This window comes from Rhea americana, unplaced genomic scaffold, assembly GCF_003343005.1.
Source record: "Rhea americana isolate MKP2758 unplaced genomic scaffold, rheAme1 scaffold_522, whole genome shotgun sequence".
NCBI classification, from domain to species: domain Eukaryota; kingdom Metazoa; phylum Chordata; class Aves; order Rheiformes; family Rheidae; genus Rhea; species Rhea americana.
In genome coordinates this window covers 103936-114691 of record NW_028186671.1, presented here as the reverse complement: position 1 = coordinate 114691, position 10756 = coordinate 103936, and the positions used below count along the sequence as shown (strand labels likewise).

Genomic DNA, 10756 nt, shown 5'->3' with positions numbered 1-10756 from the left:
CGCTCGCCCTCCCGCGGGAAGAGCAGCAGCGCGGCGGTGAGCAGCGCGGCGCCCAGCGGCACCAGCACCACGGCGAGCCTGCGGGGGGAGCAGCGGCCTCAGCACGGGCGGCACCGGGCCCGCTTCCCCCTCCYGGTGCCCTCCCCTCCCCGCCGCTCACCGGGCCGGGCCGGGCGCGCGGGCCAGCGCGAGGCAGAGCAGCAGCGCCGCGGCCCAGAGCACCGCCAGCGCCAGCACGCCGGGCCCCACTCCTAGTACCGGGCCGCCCATGCTGCCGCCGCTGCCGCCGCTTCCCCCTAGCAACCAGGCGCGCCGGAAGCGGCGGCGCCAATCAGCACCGCCCGYCGCCCGCCCGCCGCTTCCCATTGGCTGCGCTTGGGGGGCGGGGAAGGGGCGCGGCCCGCGGAGGGTGGGGCGTGGCCAAAGCGGGSCGGCTTTTCCCGCGCCGCACGCCGGCGTGGCGCGCCGTGCGGGGCTCCGGGACGGGCACCCSTCTCCTCCTTCCCCTCCCGGCCTTACTGGCTGCCCCAGGCCTTACCGGGAGGGGCGGCAGCTCCCTCCCAGCCCTGCTGCAACCGCTGCCCCCCCCCACCCCCGCGGCTGGGTACCCCCGTGGCTGCGGGACAGTCCGCAGCCGGGCCCGGGAGCTGCTCCCTGGGAGGGTCCTCCTACTCCCGGCAAAAGGATCAGCGTTCAACCCACGCGGGAGGGTGTTCAAGTCACCCAGCGCTTCCGGCTGCCCGCGGCCAGTTCCYGCTGTCGTCCTCAAACTGGCGATCTGCCCCGTGGCAGGTAGCATCTCTGTTTAAGAGAGATCTCCACCCCACACACCCGCCAGGGATCAAGAAATAGGACTTTYATAAGGGGATGTTGACACCCAACATGCTTAGGCACTTTTCCTAAGCGCCTCACTCATTTCAGGTAAGTGCACKCCCAGAGGGGTAGGAATCTGCGTCCTAAATGTAGAGCCTGACMTGAAATTTAGCAGCCATTTCCCAGTCTCATCTTCCTCCCAGCCCCCCATCAAGGCAGCTGTTCTGTTTCTGCACTTTATACCCTGTCCTCTGCAGTGGCAAAAGCCAGGTGAACGGCGCGTGCTCTCTCCAAGCTCCATCGAGATGCAGAGATGCGTGCGGGGAGCCGCGCCAGGGGCTTCAGAGTCAAGCAAAGCAGGTTTGTTGATGCACCAAGCATCTTTTAATGTCAAGGCAAAGGAGGTTTCCGTTTTCCACTCGCTCTTGTGCCAGGTGAGTGGTTAAAACCTGTTTCCGTCCAATCACTGTCGCACTTTGCCCATCAAATGCTGGCCTGAGCTTTATAGTTTGACAGGTGACTTTACGTCGGTACTCCTGTTACAGTTATCTTGCCTACCAGCTAACCTTCTGAAAGTAAATATGTTCATATATTCAGCTTTTCCTCTAAAGTACTTTAACTCTGATAATACTGTGATTGCTTGAAATGTCACGTAACTGCTGTTTAATCGGTGTTTTATTTCTGTCACTTCTTTCAATGGGAGGAATAAAATGACAATTAATTATGCTGYGCGGTGTCGACCTGCCTTTTACGGAGCTGAAATAAAACTTTCAAGCATGACATCAACCAGTTCATCAAGCAAAGCACAAACTGTCTCTGACACCTGCCTTTACTTGGCATGAAGCAAGAGCCGGCTGCCAGCATTTTAAAAGCATATGTTTGATAGCAAACTCCTTCCTGCGCCATCTCGCRCCGTTAACCCCGTGAGAGCGGTTTCCTCTGCAGAACCCCGCCTGCGATGTCAGTCCGTGCTGCCGTGTGTTTTGCACCTCAGAAGCCCTTTTCGGGGACTCATTTCTCAACAGGTTCAGAGGACACCTTGACTTTTGGATCCTCTTGGCCATGCCATCTGCAGTGTGTGTTCCCCCCCCCACAGATTCAGGATCAGATGGAGGTTTGGGAGACTTTTAGCAATTCAGCCGTCTCAGCTGCCGTCTTCTCCCCCTGGCAAAACTTTGGAGCCTTTTTTTTTCCCCCAACCCTTTTCTTGTGTTGCGTTATCCCTGTGCTTCTGCTTGTGCAGATAAATCTGCTGTCCGATCCTGCTTGATTTCTGTTGTGTTATCTCCCGTAGAGGATCTCCCCCGCATTGCTCTAATCTGCTGTTAGGAAGCAGAGTCAGGAGCTCACGCGCTGGGGTGGACCAGTGCGACAGGGAAGAGGTGCTCTCGATGGACCCACCCTGGGTGGGTGGACACAGAAACGCCCACCCTGGGAGTCGACAGACATATTTGTCCTTGTCTCTATTGTCCCCTTCCTTTTCTTTCTTTCTTTCTTTCTTTTCTTTTTTTTCTTTTCTTTTTTTTTTTTTTTTTTACAGGCTGCTCTTGTCATTTGAGAACCTCTTTCTGTTATTCCCTGTTTTCCACTTTCTTTGCGTGTTCTGTCCCCCAGTAGCTTCCAAAACTCTTGTATCCTTTTCCTGGCTCTGTTTTCAAAGGGACCGCTCCATTTCTACTTTCACCTTCCTCTGTGGATTCTCCTCTTCGTGTCTAATAATTTCTATCCATTAGCCGATGAGATTTTCCCTTTACTGATTCCTTGTGGTACATTTTATCTGCAGTTTTTATATTTGCGTCTTTAAACTGCTCCCATGCCAAGCAAGTCCTTCGGTATTTACCATCTCCTTGATCCCTTTGTGGTACTGTCTGAGGTTTAGAGCAATTGAAGAAGCAATGGAAAAAAAGAAGCAATCTCTGCGATGAGGAGAAAACCCGTCCGTGTTGTGAGCTGCAGACACGCAAACAGCRTCGGGGTCAGGAGGATGAGGCCAGGCAGGCAACGTCACTGCGCTGGGGAAGGGAGACGCTCTCTGTTCCTCCTTAGGACYAGCCGAAAGGAGTGAGCGACTGTGTTTGGAAGAGGGGTGATGTGTCCGGTGGGATATTTCCAAGCATGGCCTTCCTCAGGAATCCTATTGAGCCCTTTTGCATCTAAACACACCATTTTTTTGGCCTAAACACCTCTTTTTTTTTYTCTCTCTATCTCAGCCTCCCCCAACATCAGAAAGGTTTTGGCAGGGAAAGACAGATTTGTCCTACAGGATTGCTCCAGCACTGGRCAGCTGAATTTCAAGATTAAATTTTACAGCCAAAGAGGAAATCATTGCTGACCTAGAATGATTTTTTTCCCAGTTTTTACCCGTTAGGATTTGCTGTCATTTACTACTTGCGTCAGAGTTGCACCACATCTGAAAAAGCAGAATGACGAATATAAGTTTAAAAAAAATGTAGGGAAGCAGCAGAAATCAATGCAATAAAGTTAAAATAAGAAATAAGAAAGCATTTTAAAAAAAATGATTGTGGATGCAAACAAGAACTTAGGCCAGGTACTTAGCTGTCAGCGCARATGGCAAAATTAAAGATGATGATGCGGAGAGAATAGGAACACTCAGCAAGTATTCCTGCTCAGCAGAAACCAGAGGACGTATCCATCCCACATGATATTGCGGACTGAATAGGAAATTCCCCCTCTGTAATAAAGGAGGATACGAGAGGAAAAGTGAAACTGYTGTATGACTTTTGTAGGARCTTTGCACGTTTSTAGTATTTTTGTACAGGGTAATGGYGATGATGGGACATCTGGTGTTGTAGATTGTGGTTTCTCCGAGGCTTTGAACTGAGCAGTGCAAGGTRTTTGCATCCGAAGCCTTGTGCAGGACAGAAAGGCAGGAGGCACACCGTTTAGTTAAAAACCGACAGTTGGTAACGATACAACGATGCCTGACTCCTGGCCCGACAATATTTAAAACTTTTATCAAAAATCGAGGTGGTACAAAGCATTTATTGGCAAGGCTCTCAAGTGATGCAGCACTCTACATGGTGCATAAAGAGGACTGGAGCTGGTTGAGTGTTGTTAAATTCTTGTTGTCCACCGATGCAGAAAGAGGCAAATATTAAACAGCGGTCGAGATGAGCTCTAGGACATCTGGTTTCAGTATTTGTGCCTCAAAAAAAAAAAAAAAAACCACTGAAGAACTTTAAAGAAGGTGATGAGAAATGAATTAGGAGCTGGAAATGTGAATTCAAAGAGTTTAATTCAGTTAAGGAATTGGTGAAAGTAGTTTCACCACTGGGTAGGGACTTCCATGAGGAAAAAGATCAGGGGGTTGCAGCRTTTCTGGTGAAGGCATAAAAAAAGATCCTACGACTAGATGTTGAAATTGCACAAACTGAGCTTTACAGAGAGCTGCAGTTTCCTAGCGATGAGGCTAATTAAACACTGGCCCGGGAGGATGGAGAGGTCACCTTTATTCAGCGCCTGCAAGGCAGGATCAGATAGATCAAAGCTCATTTGTAAAACGGCTCTCCAGGAAAAGCCATTTGGCCTGGAAAGAGAGCGAGTTTGGGTCTCCTGCSGGTGTTACCTGCTGATCCACGATGCCCAAGGCGCCCCACAACGTGGTGCCTGCCGGAGCCAGCGGGATATGTGAGAAGAGGAGCACTCCCTCGGTCAGCCAGCTGCGTTTTTATCCTGATTTTCCGACCTTAAGCATAGATCACCCCACGGGATCTTCTGGGAATGTCTGACGCCCCCACCAACCTGTTGTGGCCTCCAGCACCGGCGCTCGCTGCCTCTCCTGCTCATTGCTCGTGTCATGCAACCGTGCAGCCTCTGGAGGACCGAAACGTCGTCGCCTGACCCAAATTGCAGCATTAGGTGCAGCGGTATCTGGGTGAAATTTAATGGCCTGTGAAATGTAAGAGGTCAGACAAGATGATCTAATCGTTTCCTCTGGCCTTAAAGCCCAGGAAAATTGCTCACTGGAATCAGGCTGCAGAGTTAGAAGAGCTGGGGGAATTGATTTAAAACTCTTTGCACAGTCGTAAAACTTGCCGTTTTACAGCTTTAGCTCTGTGATTCGAGCTTGATGATCAAATATTAGAATTGGAAGAAACAAGCATTGATGCAAGTAAGAAAATATTCTGCTCCTGATTTAAAGACTAGTGAATTGCTAAATATTTTTATTAGCAGCAAATTTGCAGCTTGCTGGAACTAATTTCACGCCCGGTAGATATGGAGCTTAAGCTGGGAATGGCGTTAAATTACTCTCTTGTAAAGGCATTTAAGCCTTGTGATGGGGACGCCGCTAGATGGCAGGTAGCTGGCAGGGGAGCGGACGCCAAGGGCCCTCCGGTTTCTTCTCGTGGTGGTTCCCCGCCGGCTGGGAGCCAAGGGCCGGGGAAGCCGAGCGTGACTCCGCTGTGGTGTCAGTGTCTTCTGCCTCACTGAGGGGACCGTTTTCTAATCCTCCCTGAAATTCGGTCGCCGGGAGGCAGTGGAGGAGTTCTGTCCGCCCCGTGTGGATCTCCTGATGGCTCTGGAGAGGCTGTTCTTAAACTCTGTAAGCTCTGCAGTGAATATATCCCTGGAAAAGAAGAAGTAATAACAGATGGAAGAACAGGCAGCAAAGCAGGAGATGCTCAGCAGCAACCAGGGCTTCTTGCAATGTGGATTCAAGAGTTTAATTTATTTAACAGATCTGCAAATGTGCATCACTACACATGTGATGCGAGGGCCTAGCAGCTCGCGGTTGTGTTACAAGCATCTCACAAATAAAACTCCTCCTTTCCCCCTTGCAAAGCCCTGCCTGAGTCCGAAGGGGTTGAAGGCCCTTGTGAAAGGCCCCCGTTTGGATCCTCACTGGAAAGGAGCAGCAACATGGAAGTGTTTTACGGCGATGGTAGGGAACTGCTGGTGACTGTCRTGTTCTGGCTGGGTAGAAGCGAGACGCCTTTTGAAGGTTTGGATRGTTTAAATGACTTGGAGGCCTGGAGGAAAAGAAATAAGATTAAAAATGGCTTGTGTGGAAATGCAAAGGGGTTATAAACAAGGGTGCTTCGGMTGGAGACCCCAGGAGAGGAGAACCACGGGTGCGTTGGGTGCTTTGGCTGTGGTCACGTTGGTTCGCAGGAGCTAAATACAACCCGGGACAGGTGCAGGGAAGGGATCCGGGGCACCCGGGAGGATGCAGAGCTGATCTCGCCGGCGGGGCCTGAAAAAGCAAAATGAAGGCAGAGAAGAGATCTGATTACACTCTATAAATACTCCCTGGGCGGGGTGGTGGCAGTGGTAAACAAGAGCTATTTAAATCCCTTGTTCCCTTTGCGTTCCTGTGATAGAAACTATAGAAACGTAAGAGGTTAAACAGTCCTCCCCGACTTCTTGGGAGACGCTTATGGCCCGCAAACAAGCACAAGGAAAGTTGCCCTTTTCCAAAGAGAATCACTAATAAAAGAAAGTTAAAATAATATAAGAGAGTTTGTAATGGCTCCGGTGGGGATACAGCTCTCTCTCACAGGAACCCATTTTGTATTATCTTTCTCTTGCTCATGGCGGAAATCAATTTTAATAGTACTGACAGGAAATGAGGATGTAAGACTTCAAATAGAACAAATCCTGCAACATTCAAAAATAATAAAATGGGATATGAAGTCATTTTTTTTTAAATAAAAATGTGGTACTATCAAGAGAAAACGCTTCTAAAAGCACCAAAACACCCGGGTTGATGTGACACTGATGAGAGAAAGCATTTCCCGCGGTTAGGCAGCGAGGCGATGAGTCGCACACAAGTCTGACCGAAACCAAGATGCACTTGGGGAACGTCAATTTGGAAARAGAGGATGTCTCTGTCAGCCCCAATTGCTCTCCTGAATAGGAGAAATTCTCCTGYTTTTTGTTTTGGTGGACTTTTTATATTAAATACAATTTTAACTCAATCCAGTAAATTGCTTTTCAAAACACACGTCGATACAAATAAAGCTTGCTGATACCTAGTTCTCTGAAACAGCTGCAGAATGATTTGCTTTACAAATAGGGTGAAGCGCTAAAAAAACATACGTCCAATAATAATCTCTGGGGATGCTTAAAAGTCATCTTGTGTATGGGGTGCAATCTCCCCTGGAGATCAAGGCCTCTGGGATAKATCTCAAGAGAGTTTAAGCTTATATCGACTGCATCTTCCTTCTGCGTGGTCTCCAAGCACTTTCTGCCGACCTTTTTCCAAGTTAAATCCCTGCCTGAGCGTCGTCCCAGCATCGACCACCAAAATCCACATCACGTGGAGGAGAGGAGCCGTGAATCGAATTGCGTATCCGTCACGAGGTGCTGCAAGTGACGGATCAGAGGAAAAAAAATAAAGGACAAAGCGAAAGAATCAATGGAAAACGAATAAAAGAAAGCCGAGCGGAGAAATAAACCTGAGAATAAACATTTTCTTGTGGAGAAGGAAACCAGCATCCTGCCACAATGCTATTGAGGCTTTACGAAAAGGCTGCTGCAGACTCCAGGGCTCCTGCAAATTGCAGAAGATGCTGCCATGAATGCTCAGYGAAGGTAGATAAGAGAAAGCCTTGAATTTGTCAGCATTTAGGTATTAATATTTGACCTGCTGTGAGGAAGAAACACCCGCCTTGGGCTTTCGTGGTGCCAGCCTCATGGGCGACCAGCCGGGGGTACATGGGCGCAGAAGCAGGCGTTCTGGGCAGTCTGCCTTGTTATGGGTTTGTTTATWAATCCCTGATATTCTGTTTCCTGAMTACCCCTGGTGACATTTTTTGTCTAAAGATATTTTAATTACTGAGTTTTTTTTTTCTCCAAAAGGAAAGACTAGGTTCTAGGGAGCCGCTAAAAATTATAATAAGCTTCCTTCAAAGTGACATTCCCAAAGGCGCTAAAACATCACAAGACATCTTCCGAGAAACTGTGCTGCCATTTCCCATTGATCTTATCTTTAAAAGAGGAGAAATATAGTATCTCCTTTGTGCATCTCTTCCAGGAACCTCTCGCCTTTACCCCGTGCTTCATCAGCCTCTTCCTCCCCTGCCGTCCCCGAGAGCTCACAGCCTCCTCCGGAGCCGACCTCCGTGGCAAACAGAGGGAACGTCAGGGAACAAGAGTTACATGCGAAACCAAGGAGTCATCGATAATGAAACTCTCAACACTTAAGTGGCTAATCATCATTAGTTCTTTTGGTATTCCTCCTAATGGCATTAATCACGGGCCACTCATTAGACTTTAATGTGCCTGTAATATGTTAATCCATAGTAATTCAATTGCAATTTAACATCGGATAATGTCTGCTTATTGGGAAGGGCTAGTGACAGARCAGAGGTCCATTTTGCTCCAAGTCAATGAAAGGAGGCTTTCGGGCAGCAGATGTGCTTCACTAGGAGAGGAAGAGGAGGAAGAGGAGGGTGGCCCTGTTGTCCAGGGAGGCCCAAGCTGGTCCTTGTCCCCAGTGCCCGGGAGAAAATTAAAATCTCCTCCTGCCTCAGTCCCGAGAACTTTCAGCTAGGTGCCAAGCCAGCTTCTAGTTTTAATTACAGTTTTCTTCTCTGCTGTTTGCAACACCTTGCTTCTGCCCTTTTTCATTTGACAAACATTGATTTTTCCTCCCCTTCCCGGGTGGCAGCTCAGAATTGATGCAGCCGTTGTTGTTTTTCTAATTTAATTTCCTTATTTGTGTGCGGCGGCGTTGAATTAGACACGGCGGGGGCCGACACGACCGGGACGATGCCGACGAGGTCGGAGCGCCGCACAGTGCCTGGGAGCTTCCTTCAAAAGTCACAGAGTGCCCGAAGCATGCCCGTAAAATCTGCTTTTCCACTGACCTTGGGCTGTGGCTTTTACAGCTGGAAATTAAATGTTGACTTTTCACAYCCCACAGGTTTTGCAGCAGCGCTGGTGGAATGGATGTCAGGGACCATCATGGCAGTAGCTCAGGTTGTGGCTTCGCCTGGTTGCAGGTGGACAACGTGAGGGTGGAGATTGCCGGCCTCTTGGGGAGCTTAGGTTGCATCAACCTGATTTTTTATTGCTGATGGATAAAAAAAAAAGGAGGTAAGTCCTTTGTGCTGCATTATGGCTCTGTGATCTTTCCAGGAACAAACACCAGTTGCTCTGTTTTCTCCATGGCATCATTTTATTTTAGCCCTGGGTTTCTGGACCCAGACCTGGAGATCTTTTGCATCCCAAGGGATGTGTAAAACTTACTTTACTTTCCCTTTGCACACAGAGGAGGAATACGTAAGGCTTTGGTTTTCTCAGATCCATCTGCAAGCCTTTGAGATAACCGTAGCAGCAAGTGGTATGAATCATTGAGATGGTATTTAGGATACTTCTGGGTAACCGGCGCAAAAATTAAAAGCCAGCTAATCAAATGGCCGCTTGTAATTCTAATGCAAAGGCATACAGTCGTAGCAGAGGCTATAAAAAAGCAGAATTCAATCTAGGCAAACTTTCATAGTTATAATTCCAGGAGAGATCAAAAATGACACCAACCTAAGTAAGTAAAGCTACTCAAAATTCAAAGTTTATAGTCCATCTGTCTCTTTGCTTCAGGGAGCCTGTATTAAATTTATTGCTAAATAAAACAAACAAGCCTTGCAAAAGTCAGCGCCGAAATCTGCATACTCATAAGAGAATTAACAGAACTCCCTTGTTATGATGGCTGATTCTCAATTTGCATCTTTAAAGAGTTGTGACCATTTCCCGGTTTCTCCCCGCACAGCCCCGCCTGAAGCCGGGCCAGCGTTGCGCTTCGTGCTGCGGCGCAGCAAAAGAGGTGAGCTCCCGTCACGGGGCGAACCGAAACAAGGCGGGGAGGGGAAGGCCACGGAGCAGCCAAAGTTAAAAATTGCCTGGGGTTCACCCAAAATTTACAGGCAATGGCGAGGACTGAATTTGTCGTTTCTGCGTCGCCTACGTTTATCTCACCTTGCAGCTCCTGCGGATGTGTGAGTGAAACGTAGGGTGGGGGCTCGTATTGCTTTACCCTGGCTTATTCCATGAGTCGAYCCACCGTTTTTTTGCAGCGTTTGTACAAGGTGTAATTTGGGGTTTGTTTAGCCAGGCTACTTACTTTACCCATTGTTAATAGCTCCATGACAGAGTGTGGTTTTCAAGCCTGTATGTCTACCCCAGCCAATATTGCCTGCGTAAAACGGACTACAAATCTCACCAAAGTGCTGGGGTTAAGTTGCCTGGGAGAAGCTTTCCGACGCCCAGATCCTCCTTTTCGCTTGAAAAACTTGGGAAAGGATCAGTCAATACAAACCTACGTGAAACTTTGCATTTAGAAGCATCCCAGTAGCGCAGTCAGGAGAGACCCTGCAGGAGCTGCGAGAACAAGCCGCGGACTTATTACGGCTTGAAATGAAACATTAAAGAGCAGTAAGCTGGCAGTGGGGATTTTCTAATAAAAATGATATAACCTTCCGTTTATCCAGCACTTTCAGCCAGAAGGACCCCAAAGTGCTTTCCCGGCTCGACGAGACACAATTAACCCACATTTGGTCAGTGCAGGAACATGGCAGTGTTTAAAAGCACACGGTAGCCAGGGGCTTGGCTCAAAACCCATGTTTTTGGGGCAGTTTCAACCCTTGTTGGTTCAGCCATGCGCTGCTTGCCTTATCTTCTGCCCAGCTTTGAGATGATCTGGGAGGCGTTCCTAGTGTAATTTGCACTCCAGTCCAGGGGAAAAAAAAAAAAAGCACGTAGAGCCAGCCGCCCCACTGGGAGCTGAGTGGCTCTGCCTGGAGTGATTTTAGGTAGGTGATAGATTGCTCTGAAAATGCCCAGATTGCTTTGAAGTTGCAAAGCAAAACCTTGCAAAACTCTTCAGGAAGGGAAGACAAAAAAAAAAAAAAAAAAAAAAAAGCTGCAGTTCAGGGGAGACTGGGCTTTTTAGCCCTTGCCCTTGCACAGGGCTATCCCAGAAGAA

At 48.7% G+C, this 10756-nt stretch overlaps 1 protein-coding gene across 1 annotated transcript in view; it reads right to left on the bottom strand.

Moving 5' to 3' along the window:
• The window catches only part of TMEM218 (transmembrane protein 218), a 3339-nt gene extending 3034 nt beyond the window's left edge, over positions 1 to 305 (bottom strand). Inside the window, exons 1-2 of the mRNA XM_085318149.1 lie at positions 161 to 305; positions 5 to 78 (exon numbers count right to left, since the gene is read on the bottom strand). Of these exons, the coding sequence (XP_085174275.1) occupies positions 5 to 78; positions 161 to 270 (184 nt within the window). The 5' untranslated portion in view covers positions 271 to 305. The remainder of the gene's footprint in view (positions 1 to 4; positions 79 to 160) is intronic.
• Positions 306 to 10756: the final 10451 nt, after the last annotated feature.